The 20,926-nt window shown below is 34.1% G+C and overlaps 2 protein-coding genes across 3 annotated transcripts; one reads left to right on the top strand and one right to left on the bottom strand.

Moving 5' to 3' along the window:
* Positions 1-406: 406 nt before the first annotated feature.
* On the bottom strand, positions 407-4,278 carry LOC147391705 (vitellogenin-2 protein). The gene is made up of 2 exons (XM_086459099.1): positions 3,441-4,278; positions 407-1,046 (listed from the first exon to the last, which is right to left on the bottom strand). The coding sequence occupies exons 1-2, from the start codon at positions 4,179-4,181 to the stop codon at positions 642-644; spliced, it is 1,146 nt and encodes a 381-aa protein (XP_086315225.1). The 5' UTR covers positions 4,182-4,278; the 3' UTR covers positions 407-641.
* A 4,926-nt stretch (positions 4,279-9,204) lies between these two features.
* LOC147391704 (SH3 domain-containing protein 2-like) lies at positions 9,205-18,654 on the top strand. Of its 2 annotated transcripts, none has more exons than XM_086458679.1 (10): positions 9,205-9,570; positions 11,935-12,048; positions 13,203-13,272; positions 13,353-13,501; positions 13,905-14,006; positions 14,088-14,288; positions 15,256-15,318; positions 15,569-15,721; positions 17,351-17,425; positions 18,268-18,654. In XM_086458679.1, the coding sequence occupies exons 1-10, from the start codon at positions 9,511-9,513 to the stop codon at positions 18,421-18,423; spliced, it is 1,143 nt and encodes a 380-aa protein (XP_086314805.1). In that variant the 5' UTR covers positions 9,205-9,510; the 3' UTR covers positions 18,424-18,654. The 2 variants fall into 2 exon arrangements, with proteins under 2 accessions (XP_086314805.1, XP_086314806.1); XM_086458680.1 differs by lacking the exon at positions 9,205-9,570 and adding an exon at positions 9,806-9,824 and having other exon boundaries at positions 11,939-12,048.
* Positions 18,655-20,926: the final 2,272 nt, after the last annotated feature.

Below are 20,926 nucleotides of genomic sequence, written 5' to 3'. Positions count from 1 at the left end.
AACCATGGTGTACAAACTAATGCTCCAATGTCATGGGTGTCAGTCCTGGTGTAGCTCTGTGAATCTGGCCCAGCTGTACTAAATAGTAGACATAAATCATCATCATCATCAAAAAAAAAAAACTTTGAAGCAGGCTGGTGCCGCCTCAAAATTTTGAAGGAACTCTCAACATTGAGTTCCTAATTTTAGCGAAACGTAGGGATGTGAAATAAGTTCACAACGCTACATGTCTTACAATGAGGAGGGTTCCTTCAAAATTTTGAAGTGACCTGCCCGCTTCAAAGTTGGACTCATCGTCATCAAAGCCTGGTCTCAAGGATTTGGTTTCAGCTGTACAGAAGGGCAGACATGTTTCACAATCATAAAGGTTAATCTTAAAGATTTGGATTTGGTTAAACGAATCACACTAATGGTGTAAATGTTCGCACCTGAAGAGTTCCTTACTCATAGGATGGTTAACACCCCAAATCATGGGGGATCAAGATGATTGATAAAATAGGCTTAATCAAGACGAGATGATCAAGTGGGTGTTTACTAAACATCAACGATTCTACAAGTAATAATTCAAGAACAATAACAACAATCGTGATGACAAATACTTGATTTCTAGACAAAAGAAAAGGTTAGAGCCTTAAAATTATTTATTTGTATCTTTCGTTGTCGCTTAATATATCTTCAATGGAAGAAACATCCATCCTTGCAGATGCTTGTTTCACCCACTCTATTACCTTTTCTGCCTCATGGTTAACCTTCTCCTCCTCTTTTAATGCTTTCTTCAGCCTCTTTTCTTGTTCTTTTGGCGAAAACGTGCTCAAGTCTGATAAAATCTCATCATTCTTACATTGATATCGTGCGTTAAGATCGAATTCAGAGTCAGAGACTCCTGTATCACTCTTGTTTTTCTTTCTACTTACTCTCTTGGAAGAACTCCAAAAACAACAGATCTGTCGGTGAGGAGATTGCACTTCCATCGACAAAAGAAAGAAGAGTCCGATAACGAATGGAAAGGGGGAGGGGATTAGTCTTTTTGATTTTTTTGATTCTAACTGTTACGTCACCTCATTAGCATTTTGAATTTTCTAAACCATTGGGACCCATTCTATTATTTTTCTTCTTTGTACTTTTATGAAGTTTGATAAGAATGGGTTATTGGTTGGTGGAGTGTTAACATCTTGAAGTTGGAAGCATAGTTAAAAAAAAAAAAAAAAAATCAATAATTATAACAAACCATGTCTATGCCACGGCTTGTCAACTCGTCTCGGTGGTGGACGATACTGAGACAACTCGGACGAGTCATCTCAGTCTTGTACGAGATTTGAAACCATGGTTGGAAGATAGTTAAAAAAAATTACAAAATTCCCATTTCAGTATAGGTTCATTCTAATTCCAAAAATTATAAATTAAAAATTTTCTTTGTTTTAAGTGAAATATTTTAATTTCAAAATAATAATTTACAGTTTTTAGAATTAAAATGGATTGGACGTTGAAATGGGATTTTAGTAAATCAGCCTTTAGACAAACCTCTCCACATTTTGATCAATATTTGAGATTTGCCCCCTTTCTAGTTTAAAACTTATAATAATACCCCCTGACTGCGGTCTTCTACGAGAGAGTAACTAAAAACTGAACAGAGCAGACCCTGGTTTTCTACCTCTTGTCACATTAGAGCTGTAAACTGGGTGAGCATTCGGGCTCCAATGATTTTTAAGAAAATGAAGAAGAGAAGATCAGTACTGTCCTTGTTAGTAATCTCCCGTTTAATTCCCAAAAAATTGATGATTTTTAAGTTTTTTTTTCAATGAAAATATTATTTTCTAGATTATTGAATTATTTTGAATCATTCACCTATTTAAAAAGAATAGAATGTAATTTTTACAAATTTTAATAAAGTTCAATATGAAAAAAAAAAAAAAAAAAAAAATGCTACTGTAATTTGTTGTATGTTATAGAGTATGAACTTGCAAGTTGTAATGTGTACCACAAGTTCAACTTTGAAGTGGCCGTAATTCAAAATTTTGAAGGAATCCACGTTTGTAGGTGACAAATATCCCTTTCATAATATAAAATATAACGAAACATGTACTCATAGTACCCAATCCAATGAGGGTTCACTTTGGCTTAAAACATATAAATCATGAGAAATTTCAGAAAAAAAATGGTAAATATTGTACAAATGATGTTTTTAGGAAGATCGAATCTTGAGGTTGAAGGTGAATTTATCGAATCAATCGATTAGTCCCTTATTCAATGAATTTGGCTGAATTTTGTGACAGTGGGGATACCTTGTGATTCTATGTGCTTTTGTCATTTGTGTATGCTATTTTGATGCCAAGCATTGCTACCACCATGGTTTAAAATATCGTTCGAGATTGAGATGACTCGTCCAAGTTATTCTGGCACCTTCCCTGAACGAGATGGATAGATATGACATCTCATCTCATAGTTGCAGAATCTCGCAAAATGAACGAGTTGACTAAGACAATGTTTTGAAAATCTTGACCGAATCAGTAAAATTTATCCAAATTAATTGGGATTTTGTATATTTTAATAAAAATGATTAATCTTTTTAGAATTTAAGTATTTATTATATTTTATAATAGAATAGATAGATTTACCCACCCAACCTTACTTTTATCAAGTTTATTACCTAGCAAACCTTGGAGTGAGGATCCAGGTCATAAAATTCAAGTTGATGCCGTAAATTTGTTACTTAACAAAGCTTGGAGCCTTGGAGTAGATCCTAACAGCATCGATTTGTTGCATCCAAAAACATGATTTGATGCCACAGATTTATAAATAACAAAATTCTAGGAACTTTGAAAAAAAATATTTAAAAAAAAAATAATTTTTATTTTAAATTTGGGAGATTGGTGGCCATTCTTTTTCAACACCAACAAGCTTTTGAAGCTAAGTTTTTCCAAGAAGTCTAATAATTGTGTATTGGATTACCAATTGGACAATCCATACAGGCCCAAAGATCCTTTAGTAAGATTTGAAATCTTAAAAGTTAGTCATGCTAGCCTGATTCATAAAGTAAGTTTTGTTCAGTAACAAATTTATAACATAAGGAAGTTTTTGTAATAAAATTCCAGTAAATCTCTTTTATAATGACTGTCATATAAATAAATTATGAAACGAGGTAAATGGAGACCAGACTGACCAGTTCGTTCTTCCGAGACAACTCGGTTTCGTCATGGACGAGATGAGACGACAAAATGAGATTTGAAACCAATATAACTCTTATTTATTCTTATTGGAGACAAAACAACAAACACTTAGTGGGCTGATGATCAAACACGGATTCATTGAAAATTAACATCATCTTTTACAGTATATAACTTCTATATGACTCTGTAATTGGAGATAAAAATGAAACCAAATTTATGTTAAAAATAAAAAACAAATTCTAAGCAAAAAAATTGCACCACCTCCCATCATCATTTGAACTTCTCATCGTCGCTCGACAAATCTTGAATCACAAAATCATCCATCCTAGCAGAAGCTTGTTTCGCCCACTTTACAACTTTCTCTGCTTCTCTGTTAATCTTCTCTTCCTCCTTCAATGCCTTTTTAAGCTTTCTTCGCTGTTCTTTCTTCGAAAAAGTACTCAAATCCGATAAAAAGTCTTCATTTTTCGCCCAATCGAGTCCAATTCCCGTAACCCTATTTTCTTTTCTCTTCTTCTTGGATACCCTTTTAGGAGAACACCAGCAACAAGTCTGTCGAGGGGGAGATAGAGATTCTAAGGATGATTCAGATGAAATCGAAGGAGAAGAAACAGACCCAGTTCTTGAAATCGTCTTTAAATCATTTTGCCCATAATCTGGGCTTGTTTTAGCTCGATTTATGCTCTTTAATTTGCTACTCTGAGATTGGGAATCGGTTTCTGCGTCTGGGGGTGAAGTGGGTGTGTTTATAGATGGATTTAAGTTTGTGGGTGTCGATTTCATTTGAGGATTGAGACATGGAGGTGGGATTTGGGGTTTGGGATTGGGATTTGCTCCAGGGAAGGATTTGAGTTTTCGAAATCTAGTTTCGAGATCAGTGGGTAGAAGAGAGTCTGAAACACCAGAGAGATTGATCGACGCAATTTGTTCAAGAACAATGAGATCGTTTGCTTCAGAGATGATGTCTTCAACAGCTGAATCATCGATTTCAGAGAGGAATGAAAGATCGGCCATGGCAGAAGAAACACATAGACAAAGCAAAGAGAATGCGAGAGTGGAGCTTTTCAAGAAGGTTCGTTTCGTAACGATGGTGTTTCAACAAAAGATCCTGTAATTCAAGAAGTTGGGTTGTAAATGACAGACTTCCCACGTGTCATGTTCTTAGAGTCCACATGAGCAACGCTCCATAAATCATTCTCAAAGTATGACACGTGGCGAGTAAAGACAACCAGAGTTGAATTGTAAACCAACTCTCTGACTACAGTATCCAAGGCCTCAGTCTAACGGCTAACTCATTACTTTGACATTTTGGCCGTGATTTTCTGAACGTTGGACCCACTCTGATTCGAATCCTAGGTGGACAGTTAGAGCCGAATAGGAGCCTGTCAATGGATCGGGTTAGGGTTGGACTATTGAAGAGTAATGATCTGTTTTGACCGCCCTGCATGAGGCAGAGCCATAGATCTTTTTTCTCGGGATACACAATTACTTATATTTATGGAGATTGTGATTGTGGATCTTGAGGAAATGTTCTGTGGTTCTAGCCCATGCCACATCATGGGGCGTTAGAAATTCACAACTCGACTATTGAATTTTGATTCTAAGTGGTATCCTTCGATAAATTTTTTCTTAGATCCAGAACCGATCGAATCTATCATTTTAACTCCCAGACCTAGTCTGGTATAATATATATAATTTATCGATTCAATTCAATCCAATCCAAAAATCAACAATTTTTGGATCAGTCCTAATAAAATGATGTAGTAGAGATAACGGGGAGCAGATCCTCTGTAGTGATTGTTTCTTCTAACTTTCTATAGTGCTAATTAACAATTGAGAGAACGCCACATCATCCAAAGAGTGATATCAATTCGTTTAAATTTAGAAGCTCAGTGCTTAGTGGTCGTCAATTTCTAAACACCTAATTAGACTAAAAAATATTGTTCTTTTATTTATTTTTTGTTGTTTAAAATCTGATCTAAGAGGATTGTATTTGATGTGGTGTTTTATAGACCTTTCAAAAGTTATTACAGGGAGCTAAACAAAAATGTAACTCTTATATCTTTTTTTGTATGGACAGGAAAAAGAGATAATATAGATGTTAGTATCATTCACTACTTTGATTTTCTGAAAATGCTCTGAAAATAATATAAATTATTTGATTTTAATGATATATATATGTATGTGGCGTTCGGAGGTCCTAAAGAGAACCTAACATTGTGCAAAATATTTTTTCGATATATGGGTGAGCTAATTTTTTGTGAGGATGATCTCTATAATGAGGAGATCATCCTCACTAAAAATCAGCACATTCCGAAACTTCTAACCTCGTCAAAAGTGGTTTATTAAAATTGGACGGTCCACGATTCTTCAACTTGTAAACTAGGGTTAGAAGTTTTGGAATGAGCTGATTTTTGGTGAGGATGATCTCTTCACCATAGTTATCATCCTCACAAAAAATCAGCCCATTCCAAAACTTCTAACCCCTATTTTCAAATATATTTAGCTCTCTTTAGGGCCTCTAAACGCTTCCCTATTTATATATATATGACTGGTGTTTCAACCAATTGCATGGGCCTCATATCTATTTAAGCTTTAGAACTAGTCGTACACATGGATCCAGCCATTGTAGGCAATGTGGTCTCCCCCGTTGAATGTGTCTATCTTAGCCTCGTTGGGCCAAGCCAATTCTCAGTTGAAAATAAATAAACAAATACATAATATAGCACAAAAATCATTTTTCCCAAAAAGAATTTTTAATATAACACGACTCGAACAAGTTTCTGATGGACTTGTCAAATTTTCGACTTAATACACACAAAAAGGGTTAGCTCAAAATCCCAGTAATAGTGTTTTTGATGGGCTGTCTTGGCTTAATTCCTTGAGCTTTCTTATTTTCCTCATGGCTCAAACAGTCAGACAATTAACAAATGGATTGGGTTGGAATAGGTTTAATTCGTTGAGGCCTGGCCCATTGTTAACCTTATGAGCAGTTTTCATACAACATCAACACTTAATACAATATCTTTCAGTCATTTGTAGAAATTTATTACATATACAATTTAGATTCACAACAATTTAGATATAAAATTTTGAGTTCAAGTCCCCTCGTCAGCCAAATCCAGAGATTTATCCCTACTTACCTAGTATGTGTGATTTGTGAGGTATTGCATATACCAGAGGATTTGAGCTAGTTACGGTGACTCAAGAGGCTAGTGGCCTCACCCCTGCTAATCTAGGCCACGGTTTAGAATCCTATCATAAAAATTAAAAAAGATTTCTTCTTAATTTTGGCCATGGAATAATCATGGAAAAGAAAGAAAAGACAATAGGATTGAATTTTTCCTACATGAGAAAATCATTTTTCCAAAGGGTTGGTTTGACAAGTATTGTTACACCATGAAAGAAAAGTCACAATCTCCTAAAAAGTGATTTTTTAATGTGAAAATGTGCAGTCAAAGCATAAACATACCGTGAATTACATTTTTCGCGATAAAATATTATTAATTATGCACCTTAGTGACCAAATCCTTTGGTCAAGATTGTCATTTCCATCATTCTTTTATTTTCACTCCTAAAATGGTAATTTGTTCCTAAAATGCTTGGAAACATGCTTGCATGAAGAATCACACATCTTATCATTTTTATTTTTATTTTCTTTCTTCCTAGATTATTGTTAGTTATGAGTAGGTGAAGGTAGATTTAAATTTAAACCCTAGTTGTGATATCAACACTCATAGATTTTAACCAACTTGGCATTAGGGCACATTCCCACTTCATTCATCTCATTTAGACCTTTTTCATTCTTGAATAGAAACTCAAAACCCTTGGGATAAGGCTTCGATAACAAATTAAAAATATATTGATTGACTTAAAAATGAATAATTATACAAAATCCCAATATTAAAACCCAAAATCCTGTTGGATTTCGTATTTTTCACGTGTTACAAGATCCGAACACATCCGCTACTTTTTTTTTTTTTTTTTTGAATATGTCGCTCCTACACCTTTGACCTCTGCTCTCCCCCTTCCCTTCGAAAGCAATTCCTTTGTAGTTCATTTTTTTGTAGTACCCTAAAGTGCTCTTTCCACATTAGAGAAGCCATGTTCAAATGAAAATCTAACACATCATCTATGCAAGGATCAAATTTTAGATTGAACTTGAAAAAAAAAAAAAACTTCTTTAAACATGATCAAAAGCTTTGAAAGTGAACAATCAATGAATTTCAAAAGTTCAACAAAAGGATTTTGATGTCATTGTGACGCTCTCTCAACCGTTAAACTACACTTCAAGGTACTACAGGAAAAATGAACTATAGAGTATCCGCTCCCCATTTGTTCAATGCTCTGGTTACTATGATCTTCACAATATTACGATGATCATTTAAACTTATCCTAAAATATCGAGATGGGAGTAGCCAAATCTTAAAAAAAAAAAAAAAAAATTAAAATAAAAACAAACAAATAAATAAATATTAATAGCATCAATATCATGCACCAACTGGTTGGTGCCAGGGTATTTGATTCTCTTTTAAATTAGTGTAGATGGATGGGAAGACATTCTTACTTGAATTTTATTATTTATTTCAGTTAACCTCTCAATGGAGAGGGTATACGTTGGATTAGGCGTAACGAGAGACGACACAATTGACTCGAAGACCACTTACCAAATATAAAAGAAAATGACACACTGACCACCTTTCTTCTAACAAAACAATAAAATAAGATATTATATTATATTATATCGAACTTAGGTTGTTAACGAGATCCTACTTTTTTTTTTTTTTTGTGACAATGGTCTATTCTAATTGACTAATAAACATGACTTTGATGTCCTTCTTTGGACAGAAAATCAAGAATTTCCTGAAAGAGATTGAGAATGATAGATCAAAGATGAGGTTGAAACCTATAGGTTTGACTTTCGAGAGGGAATAATTTTTTTAAAAGGAGTCGTAATGGAGTGACCTCAAGATTCTACCTCCTATCGCACATCTTGATGTGAAAGTGTGTACAAATAATAGATATTTTTTAACTTGTATCTCAATGAAAAGGTATTTATGATCACCTCAATATTATTCTTTTTAAATACATATCGATTAAGGATGTTTTGGCTAAAGGTTGAAGGCAAGGGTATTTATGATATTTTCTATTAGTCTTTCAAGTATACCATGTTCAAGGGTCATGACATGAGTTTGAAAAAACCAAGGTATCTCGAATGTTTTATAAAATATCGAGGACTGCCCTTTATTTATTTCAACGAACTTGACATCTGCTGGCATTATTGACTTAAGTTTACAAAGAAATTATTGTTTTTCTAATAAAAACAACTGCATTATTGACTAAGGTTTAAAAAGAACTTATTTTTTAGAGGGTCGTGCTAAGGTGATACAAACAGAGACACAAAAGTGACAAAATGATAAGGGTGTCGTGCATAATTATCGTAGATGTTTTTTTGCGAGATACAAGTAAAAAATATCTATGATTATGTGTGCGACCACATCATTTTTGTCACCTTTGTGTCTCCATTTGTATCATTCTAATATTTTCCATTTTTTAAAGGAGTCATGTTGGAGTGACATAGGATTTACTGTTATTCTCACAATTCTGACGTGGAGATGCATTTATAACTGTAGATGATTTTTACTCGTATCATGAAGAAACACATCTATGATTATGTGCACATCCCACGTTAAACTTGTGAGAATCGTAATATATATCCTGTGTCATTCCAGCATTTTCCTTTTTAAAATACAAATAAGAATAATTACAACCACAAAAACTGATTTTATATAATAAATATTTAAATTCTTAAAATTCATTTAAAAACATTGAAATTTTCTAAATTGTTGGGTCGGCTGAGTTTTACAAATAAATACAGTCATATTCAGTTAAACCGTGTTACTGGTTGGATATTCATAGGGATTTGTAATTTCTCATTGGACGCTATGCGTCAAACGTCGTTGGAGTTTAGAGAAGTTCTGCACTCCACTGAAGATGACTGGATTGCCACTCTAGGAAGGAAATCTATCAACACCACGTCTAGATTCTCACTCGTGTGTTAAACAGTTTCTTTCTCTCTCTCTCTCTCGCTATCAGTTATTAACTTTCCACTTTCCTGGCTTTAATCTTCTCTTACGCGAAACAATTCTATCTTTAAACACAAATCTAATTCTTACAAGCAGATCTAACATCTAAGGGTTTCCACAACTTTCTTCGAATCATCCTCGATAGATTTGTCGACTTTTGAGGTTTCTAACGATGTTCTTAACGACTTTGCTCTGTAATCTGTCTCATTTTCTCTTTCGGTAGATCAATCTTTAACAAAAAGAAGGAAAAATCATCCATGGAAGCTCTTCGAAGGCAAGCGACCAAACTCAGAGAACAAGTAGCGAAGCAACAACAGGTACGCTTTTGATCATTTTGACACGTGGCACTCATTTGCGTCATCTGGAGTCTGGACTCATGACTCGTGAGATATAAAGCTTTAATCCCGAAATTCACGGGAAAATTAGTGTTTTTAAGTTTGAATATTTGTTAAAGAGATGAACTTTAGTGTCTTTTTATTCCTGTTGTTGACAATAGAGATCAAACCCCAGTTTGAATCGCCATTTTTTGTGCTAAAAAAGCCACTTTTAGGATCTTTTTAGCACAAAATGTGTAAGTTTTAGAGCCCAAAAAAATTAAAAAAAAAATCCAAACATGCCGTAAAGTTTAAATATGGGAATTGGTTTTGATTGATTAATTAATCATAAATTGCGTCTCTCCCATTGAATTTATTTATCTATTTTACTGTTTTTGATAAAATCTGTTTTTCTTTTATTATTTTTATTTTTAGTTTTGTTTGCATTATTTTATGTTAATTCGTCAATCACATAGCCTTATAATGATGTTATTAATGGTTATAACATTCATTGTTAGAATCATTTTTCGCTAACTTTTTATTGTTAATTTATGTTTTTTTTTATTGTTAAAATGCATTATTGAACCCATTGTTCTTGAAATTGCAGTAATTATTATTGCTAAATTCCATTTTAACAAAAAAAAAAAGTTCAAATTAGTACAAGTAAATAAAGTAATAATATTCTTAGAAATAGTAAGTATAACTGACCAATTAAATACTATTTTAAGCAGGAGTATAGTTAAATTAGGAGAAAGAAATTATTAACAAAAATGATTATCTTGAAGGAGTAATTTGTGAATCCATTGAGAAGGACAGTAGAACAACATTAGATTGACTATTATTGCGGGAAAATCAATTGGGCTGCCAACTAGGCCCAGGATACCCAATAGACTTGCTTTCGGTGGAGTTGATCCTCCGTTCCAACTGTTGTGTAAATTTCTTGTATTCTGTTTGGGGTACACTGAGCTGCGAGAGTGCAGGGGTTAGACACGTTTTCTCTACTCCTGTTTGTGCTCAAGATCTCTAGGGATGTAAAACTCGAAAAAAATAATAGTGTGATTGGATTCTTGATCTGATCTGTGGATGTAGGTACACTGTTGAACCACATGAATCCGTGTGTTCTGTGCGCGCTTGTCTGTTCTCTTTACTGCTTCCTATGTTTCAGACTGATTTAGAAGAAGTGATTCTATTTGCATTATGTAGTGACAGTTGTTCTAAAAACAATGGGAAATTTTCTAAGTGAGATTTTTTTCAGACAATTCTGTAAAGATACACAGAATCAAAGTTTTCTTTTTGATAGGTAATAGGGTGAAGGTGGGATTTTGATCGGGGTCTGTGGTACTGCCACTCATAGACTTCACCAACTCACTGCAAGTTGGCATGTTCTATGCGGAATCAAGAGTTTCCATGTACATGATTGTTTATTTGTATAACAGAATTGTACCTTCTACACAGAATGAAAATTTTCCATATATACTATTATTTCATTTGTATAACAGAGCTTTCAGAGTTGCTGTATATTTAAAGGGATCTGCCCATTTGCCAATGCTGCTTATTTAGTTTGGAGAAACTTGGACGACTTAGGTTTAAAAATTTGATAACTGTGTGAATTGGATTTGGAGTTCTATTGTATGTTTAGATAACAATGGATGTCACCCATAGAAATTAAAGATGGATGGTTAAAGTGGTGTGCTTTTGGAGTGCAATGTTATAGTGCAACCCAATCAAGCTAAAAGGGAAGCTTTATAAGAAGTAAGATCAGCCATACTTTAATGGGCTGAATGTTGGAAAATCAAGAAACATATTTATAGATTGAGCATAGAAAATATGAGGATGCTAAGATAGATATGTGGAAAAAATAAGATAAAATTTGAGATGAATGCATTCATGAAATTTTAGGATTAGCCCCATATATGATAATCTAGGGGAAAACTGATTGGGATAGTTTAGTCCTGTGAAACAGAGGCCAATTACATCCCCTATTAGAAGGAATCGTCAAGTTGAATGTATAAAAGAGAGTGAGGAAAGCCAAAAAAAAAAATTGGATTGAGGTAGTGAGAACATACATGAAAACATCTGGGATTTTGGGTTGATGAACATGGAGATTTAGACTGAAATGAAGGGGGGAACTAGATTCATTCAACCAACACAAATTTTTTGTTGCGTGTCATTGATGATAAATGATAAGGTTAACATGCTTTGATATTTCTTATAAGCAGTGATTACATTCTCCGTTTGTAATTCTATAGAAGCAGAAAGAAATTCTTTCCTAATTAAGTTTTTGAGCATAAATTACTTCTTTAATTCTTATTTTCGATTTCCATAATGTATCTTGCTGTACCATTAAAGTTTTATATTGCTTGGCAGGCAGTGTTAAAGCAATTAGGAACTTTTGGTAATGATGCAGTTATTGTCGATGAAGCTGAACTTGAGTACCATCAACAACTTCAAAAACTCTACATTTCTACTAGAGCAGCTAAGGTATGAAATTCATCCAGCCTTTTGTGAAGGTAACTCACCTTCCCATTTGGATTTACTTAGACTTGATAATGAATTTGCAAGATTGTTAATGATGTTCAATTTGATTAAAAAAATAGTGTATAGTTGTCAACTATGTTTTGTGGTCTTTTTAAATGCTCTCTTCATTTCAAGTCTTCAATGTACTAAAAACTAGGGCTGCAACTTGGGCAGGCTAACCCAAACTCAACCCGGGCTCAACCGGATTGATGGGCGAGCCTAGGTTGGGTTATATGGAAAATAGTTGAGCCTAGGCTAGGAAATCTCGACCCGAATTGAATTTGGGTTGAGGCTCTGGGCAACCTGACTCAACCCGAACCCGATGTTATATATTTACATATAAATATATTTATTTATTTAAAAAAAATATTAGTTTTCTCTTCGTAAGTATATTTGTAAAATTAAGGCAAAAAATTATAATATAAAAAGTAATAGATTTGGAGGTTGTGTGCAAATTTATTTACTAGTGATTTTATTTTTTATATTGTATTTATTTTTTAAGATATAAAATAAAATTTATGCGTTGATCAAAATGAAATTAGGCTTTCTCAATGGGCCCAACCCGCCCAATATTACCTAACTTGGGCTAACCTAAACTCGACCCGATTTTAGCTCAATCTTGGGTTGAACTTCGGTTAATGAGCTCTAACCCAATGGTCGGGTTGAGTTGAGCTTGGGTTGACCCTCCAACCCGCCCAGGTTGCAGACCTACTAAAAACTTCCTATCTTAAAGCCCGATATACTTAAAGACTAATTTTTTAAGAAATACTAACTATTAGCCATCCACTCAAACTCTTTCCTTTACTTGGATTCAGACCTTTTATGTGCTGATTTAGAGTTTTAGACTTCACAATGGACACAATCATGCCTCTAAGCGGCCAGAGGCTGAGAGAACAACAAGAAATAAAGGAAACAACACAAACAGAGCAGTGTAAGAAAATTACAGCAAATGGAAAGAGGAAAATCTATTGACTCCTCAAAGATACTGAAAGTCACAATAATTAAGTGTTCAAAACCAAACAATTACTCTAAAACCATTCTTAAAACTCCAGATTGAGAATTTGTGCCTGAACTACTTAGAAAAGCCTTCTAGCTAAGGATATTCTTATGCTTTGCAGCATTTTCAGAGGGATCTTGTTCGGGGTGTTGAAAGTTTTATTTCTACAAGCTCAAAGCAGATGGAAATAGGTATGTTTGATTTTGGTAGTCAATTACAGGTTTTATCCATTTCAAGGCTGACCCATAAATTTTGAACTAAAATTTTGTAGTAAGAAAGCTTGCTGAAGATTGTTGCAAATATGGGAACGAGAATGAGAACTCTGGATCTATTCTTGCAAATGCATCTCTTCATTTTGGAACCTCGCACAATTCAACAGAGAATGAGAGGGAAATTTTTCTTAAAATTCTTGCAACTCAGGTTATTTGTTCACTTCCTCCTTCAAAATTGCTTTATTATTTTTCATGAATTACTTTCCAAATCCTTTTTTGTGATGTCAGAGGCTGTGAAATTGCCTACTTCCTACTATTTTTGAGGGCTTAAGACTTCTTTCAAATTGCAATATGTCATTGGGATTGCTCATCTATAGCCTGCCGACCAATGGCTGGTTTACATGATTCTTTTGTTTGAGAAATTCTAGTGTTTCACCTTACTTTGAGGTCGTGGGTTCAAGCATAAGTTATAGCAAGAAGGCTATGTAGATTTGTTAAAGATTATTTTAATCATTCTTGGAGAACTTAATATTTGTGATTTTTCTTTGAAATTATTTCTTTTTTGTTCTTTGTTCTTTATATGTGGTTTAGAACCTTTACCTCATTTGTAGGTTTGTGAACCACTACGTGCATCAATAATGGGAGCTCCTCTAGAAGATGCTCGTCACTTGGCTTATCGTTATGACCGAATCCGCCAAGAGGTGGAATCACAGGTATTATTTATTGGATTTTGGTGTATTTAGAGGTAGATGACATGAAGTATGTTGAATACCCGTTGAATTTGCAACAATTAGGTAGCTGAAGTTGTAAGACGCCAATTGAAGGCCAAGGAAGCTGGAGCTTCTTCGGAGAGTTCTATAAAGCTTCAAAATGCTGAGGCAAAATTGTCGGAGCTTAAATCTGCCATGATGGCACTGGGGAGAGAAGCAATAGCTGCTATGTCTTCAGTTGAGGCTCAACAACAACGGCTCACTTTCCAGAGGCTTCTTACAATGGTACTTCCATTTTACGTTACATAACCCCCTCTTTGAAGATGGTATTCTTCAAGGGAATTTAATAAAAATAATCAGTCATGTGAGTTCTTCCATACAACTTTTGTTTGTCTCATATTTTCTCGTCCATTATTCTAAGCCTTTATTGGAATTTCCCTATTGAATATAGGGGCTAATCTATGGCCTCCAGAACATACATAAGAATTCAAAAGCTTTGTTATTGAGTAGTTCTTATTTTTTTTAGAGCAGATATTGGCACCCCAACTTTTACTTATTACACCCCAATTAAAAATAAAGAAAATAAGTGAATGGTTTTAATAAGTAAAAAATGGGGTGCCAATAGAAACTCTCTTTTTTGCTAGATTCCTATTTTTTGGGTTTAGGATTTTATATGAGCCCAATCGTAATTGTAAACAACAACCAAAATTGTTTGAACTAGTTTTATAATGTTGAGATTATAATTTGAGCCAAACCTTGGTAATGTTGGAAGAGTGCATTTTAATCTTTAATTGGGGTGTGATTAATAATTGAAGAAATTGAGGTGTAATAACTAAAAGTTGGGGTGCCAATAGCAGCTTTCTTGTTTTTTTTTTCCTTTGAAGTCAATGTCCATCCTGTTATCCAATCCTCAAATTTCAAATCTTCATTGTATAGTGATATTAGAGTTTATTGGCTTAAAGTACAAAATATCCATGCCGAATGTGTAGAGAAACTGTTCAAACTTCAATATCCATCTCGCAGGAGCTTATAAGCAAATATGCCTTAACAACACTGTTTCTGAACAGAATGATATGGAGCCAAATAGGTTGAAACTCACTAGGTGGTGATGTAAACAAAAACCCTGAGCTGGGGTTTTACTTCTCATTCCTGCAATTGCATCATTTTGGCTGACATGAATATTTTCAACTTCCCATATTTGGATCTGTAGTTGCAGTCTTACGGTTGCTGGAACCTCACCCATACTTTTCAGGTAGATTCTGGGAGATCTTATCATCGGAGCGCTGCTGCTATTCTAGAGAAGCTCCATTCTGAGGTGTGTAAGAATGCACCATGGATCTCCACTCTACCCAAGGAAATATGCATCAATGGTTTCCCTTGGAGATTATATTGCCACACCAACTTTTGCTAATGCTGCAACAATTCATATGTAAATTACCAAAGAATTAACACACGTCTAGGGGTGGCATGGCAATAGAAGCTCTCTTCCCCTTGGGCATCCTTACTTCTTTTTTTAAAACTGATATCTTCATTATTTTTTTCTAAATGTTTGTTGCCGGAAACAGATGATTCTAGAGAAGCAGCAGAGGGAGTCAGCGTCACAATCAACAACTATGAAAAGAGATGTGTATACTCCACCTGCACATGTGGATACTAATTCTAATGGATCTGGTGACATTGGACTTGCTACTGGAAAGGAAACGTATTTTATTGCACAAGTAAGGTTCTGCATAACTCTGAAAGGGTGTCCAAGTTGTAGAAAACATTTTTTTTAAGATAGGAGAAGTTGCAGGAGTTGTAAAACTCGAAAAGGACCTATACATGCATGTGCAAGTGTACATGCATCCGTATAGATGTTAACCATCCAACCACTCCAAAAGACCAATCTGTTGGAAAGGGGGAGAACTATGAATATAAGGAGGTGACAGGGCTTAACGGGGGTATGATACACCCGAGAGTGGAGGAAAATATCACTAAACACTCCCCCTCACCTATAAGGGTGGAAAGAATCAAACCCATGACTTATACGAACCTAGCGCTCTAATACCATGTTAACCAACCAACTACTCCAAAAGACTAATTTCTTGTAGAGAGGGAGAACCATGAATATAAGAGGGTCACAAGGTGTAACAGGGGTATGACACACCTGAGAGTTGAGGAAAATATACACTCAACAATACACGCACATGCTTTATAGCACTATGCTATTTTCCTTTATTCTATTTTGTAGAATTAAACTCATCTCATTCATAATTATTTACTATCCTACATTTATATGGTCTGATGTGGTGCATTATCCCATTCTATTAAAATACTAGGCTGATCCTTGTCATCGTCAAACCTTATTCCAAAAATACTAGGTTGATGAACATGAAAAATATATTCTCTCAGTTATGTAATTTCAGAAGAAGAATGGGTACTAAGTTCATTTGTATCATATTTATTAGGTAAGACTAAGATATAGTTCTACATTTATGTATTTCGCATGAAATAAAATTTCTGAAATAGTTTGTGTAGAGACCCCATGGTCTCCTTATTTCTGTAGAGAATTGAATTCAAATATTATTGACCAGTTTGCAATACAAGTGATGATTTTTTCAAAAATATAGTTTCCAAGTAAACACATCATAAAGTTATTCTTTCGGTAAACCAATGCATTTGTTTCAGAAACTTCCTCAGAAAGCAATTAAAACTTCTAATGAACTTAACCACACAGGGATTATGCCAAACACCTGCTTTAGGTTAATGCTCGTGTTCTTCTCTCAGTAATGGTTCAGTATAAAACAAAATATGTCAAGAATCGAATTTTGTGAAGTAGGGACAAGATAATTGAGAAATCGTCCGCAAAGTTTAAAATTCATTTTGATGCAATGTTTTAGTCAAGACAAAAACTGAAATGGTCTTGACTGAAATATTCCAAAACATTGTGAAACATTCCAAGACAATCCAAAACATTAGATTTTTTTAGGTCAATATTTTTATGGTCTGGGATGAAGCTGGAATGTGCTGCTGAAACATTCTGAAATGGCACAAAATTTGAAGTTTGAACCATGGTCCTGCGTTGATTAGTAACTTGGGGGATCTTGCAAAATTGCATCTCTAGATTTGTGAATTCTCAAGGAATGTCATATGCAATGTGTAAGAATTAAGAAAATCCAGCATACCTTGTATGTTCTAGTTATTTTTTGTTTTTTACTTCTGCTGACTTCTTCCTCATTTTTGTGTTCTTGTGGGATGTTTTGATCTTGTCAAGGTTTCTATTATTAGTAAAACTGTCCTGTCTGGTTCTCTTTTAATAGTTTTCTTTATTTTTTGGGGTTTTTCAACTTTTTTTTTTTGTCATGCAGGTTATACACCCATTCGATGCTCAAGCAGATGGAGAGCTGAGTCTCTCTATTGATGACTATGTTGTGGTTCGCCAGGTACCTAACATTTTGAAGCATTTAGCGAAGCATCCAATGCATATGAATGTATTTCTACCATTAAAAATCTGTTCTTTTTTTAAACCCATCTAGGTTTTAGCTCTAGATGAGATGGTTAGGATTCTTCAATTGGTATGATTGGCCAAGCCTACCTAATAGGGACCTAGTAATGTCTGGATTAATGGAATTGGTGAGACATTTGTGCATTCTAGTTCTGCACATAATGCCAGCCAATTATGTTATACATTCAAACTAGGCAAATTCTTTTTTCTAACTTTAAGGCCTAAAAACTTCCAAATCCTTGATTTTAGAGGCCTTAGTTGTGAAGATGACTTAAGTTATTCCATTAAATAGGCTTCTGGTATAACCGAAAGGTCCTTGAGATTCGTGCACCATTGAACAATTTCAGGAGTTGGCCTTGTGTATGACCATTCTCCTTTATTCTTCGATTGTTAATGATGAGGCTGGCTTCCTTCCCAAAGTGTCTCTAGATGTGTGCTAATTCTCTGATGGTATCATATGAATTGGTGTGCTATTAGTAAAAGTTGGTTTGCCAATATAATCTCGCAATAATGAATCTGGTTCCTCCATGCCACTCTGTTCAAAGCTAAGGCTTCTGTTATTGAGAGTGAGTTCGTATCTGCTTTCACCTTCTCCATCCACGTTTGTGTGAATGTAAAGAATAAGTCAATTATGTCTTTTGTTAGATTCTTATAATATTCATGTAGAGGATTATTCATGAATTTAACTTTTTAATCCTCCCATTTGCCAAACTACTTTAAGAGAATTAAGATATTGGCACATTTCATTTCTATTTGATGTGTTTTTGTGATCTTCACTAGGTGACTCCTGATGGATGGTCTGAAGGTGAATGTAAGGGTAAAGCCGGCTGGTTCCCCTCCGCTTACATAGAAAGACGGGACAAAGCTCCAGCGAACATTGTAAGTGAAGACATCTCAGGCTCAGATCACCAAGATTCAAAAGAAATCTCTATCTGATTATGCTGTTTATGCATTATCCAGTGTTCTTGTTTCTTTGTATGTGAGACTGTATTAAAAGTTTAGTCCATATTTTCCATGTTCTGCAAACCTGTAGATATGTAATTTTCCTGTAACCTGAGGATTGTCTTAACGTGTAACGATGCGATGTGTTTATAAGTCCGACTTTAACTTCCCATTGTTGTAAGAAAATAAGGTATTATTATGTTATGTGAAAATTTATTGAATCTATTTGCATGGATTATTAAAATCTTGTTCTGAGGTATGTATATATATATCTCGAGAGGGCAATAGGAACTCTCGCTCGAGAAATGGAACATTCTTCCAGGAATCCGGAGTAGTGGTTACATGCATCTCACACAATCGATGTTCAATGGCGTAAATCAAAAGACGCTTGAAAAGCCTGAAAAGGATGAACATGTTGACAAACTCAGATATGGATCAAGAGATGCATTGGACAGTTCTGATAAGGTCAAATCTCGTAGTGGCGACGTCAAATGGTTTTGATTTGATGAGTACAATTCTGTTAGGTTTGAACTTGACAGAATCAACGAGTAGCTACCACTATATAAGGGATTGGTACAAGAGAGAAATGTTTTCAATTTGTTGTATACGACTTTATTACTCTGTTTGAATTATAACTGACTTGATCATTTAAGTACAATCATAGACTGAATAATTGCAGTCATTTACAAATAACCCTCTAGATCATGGTTTTAAAATTCGTTTTGACATCTTGTCTCGTCCATGAATGAGACTGAGTCATCTCGGATGAGTTTTCCAAAACATTTGAGTTGTCTTGTTCAACCATGAGTAAAATGAACCAGGGTTATAATCTCGTCTGACACGTTTGACTTCTCTATCTGTCTCGTTGGTGGACGTATCTGATAAGGTTTAAAACCATGCTCTAGGTTCTGTTAAAATAAATGTTAATAAATGATGATTAATATTTATTTAAAATTGATTCAAATAAAATTAATTTGGTTTATTTTAAAAATGATATTTTGAAAGTTACTTTATGGTTGGTTTACTTTTTGTTAAAAGAAAAGTAAGTAATTTTTAAAAAGAGCATTTCTATTGGTTGATAACTTTTCACATGGATTGGAATTTGTAAAAGTTCTTTTGGCTCCTTTTTTTTCAAATTTTTATAAATCCCACATTGCTTTTTAAAATGTTTTGGAGGGATTTTTAAACCTATAAATAAGAACCTATTCTCAACTCTTTCTTCATTCTAAAGACTCTCTCCTTGAGAGCTCCTAATGGCTTCAAGCTATATGGAAATTTAATAATTCTTTTTTATTTTATTTATATATATAGGGAAATGTTCAGCACCCTAAGTTTTACCACACACTTTAACAAACGTTTTTTGTCCTACATGGGTTAAAAGTTTTGGAATGGGCTGATTTTTGGTGAGGATGATCTCTATGATTAGAAGATCATCCTCCCCAAAAATCAGCCCATTCCGAAATGTTTAACCCCATGTTTACACGTTGAAAAATCGTGGATCGTCCATTTTTGTAAACCATTTTTGATGGGGTTAGAAGTTTTGGAATGAGCTGATTTTTGGTGAGGATGATCTCCTCACCATAAAGATCATCCTCACCAAAAATCAGCCCATTCCGAAACTTCTAACCCATGTAGGACAAAACGCATTTGTTAAAGTGTGTGGTAAAACTTAGGGTGCCGAACGGGACCCATATATATATATATATATATATATATATATATATATATAATATATATTATATATATATATATATATATATATATATATATATATATATTATATATATAATATATATATATATATATATATATATATAATAATATATATATATATATATATATATATATATCTATATATATATATATATATATATATATATAAAATAAGAAAGAAAAGAAAGAAAAGAAAGAAAGAGAGAGAGAGAAAAATTAAATATTTAATAGGGCCGTCCAATTTTGGATAGGCACCAAGGCCAAACCGAAAGGTGTCGAAGGGGCTTAAGGGTGCTTAACGGATTCCTAGATCCGAATAGGTGCCTAGTGGTTCCAATGGGTTTCATACCTATTGAGATTCAAAAATCATTTACGAATGGGTGTGATTTAAAAAAAAAAAAAAAAAAATTGATATAAATTTATGGAGATTAATTCTGTTAATATAACTAATTAAAAAAAATTTCTACAAAAAGAGGCATTCGTGTATCTGAGATTCTGTGTGACAGATTTTCTCAAAATAGTGCAAATTTTGAGGAAATATACAGTTGTGTTAGAACTGGGCTCTGTTGTATCCTGAAGACAAGTTCGCCAGCAACCCATCTGCATCTTCGTGTTTAATCGGAGTGGGGGCGTCTGTTGTCTATAAGACAACGTAGAATACTACGTGCCTCAGAGCAATATTTTTTAAAGTTCTATATTATTTTTCTAACAGGTTCAAACTGGTGACATACTACTCAACTTCAACATTCTGTTGAAGAGGCTACTCGAAATTGACTTAAATGTC

The sequence above is a fragment of the Akebia trifoliata genome, chromosome 11 (assembly GCF_017979445.1).
Source record: "Akebia trifoliata isolate Shusen 1 chromosome 11, ASM1797944v1, whole genome shotgun sequence".
NCBI classification, from domain to species: Eukaryota; Viridiplantae; Streptophyta; class Magnoliopsida; order Ranunculales; family Lardizabalaceae; genus Akebia; species Akebia trifoliata.
The sequence above is the reverse complement of the archived record's forward strand: the minus strand, read 5'-3'. Positions and strand labels throughout refer to the sequence as shown.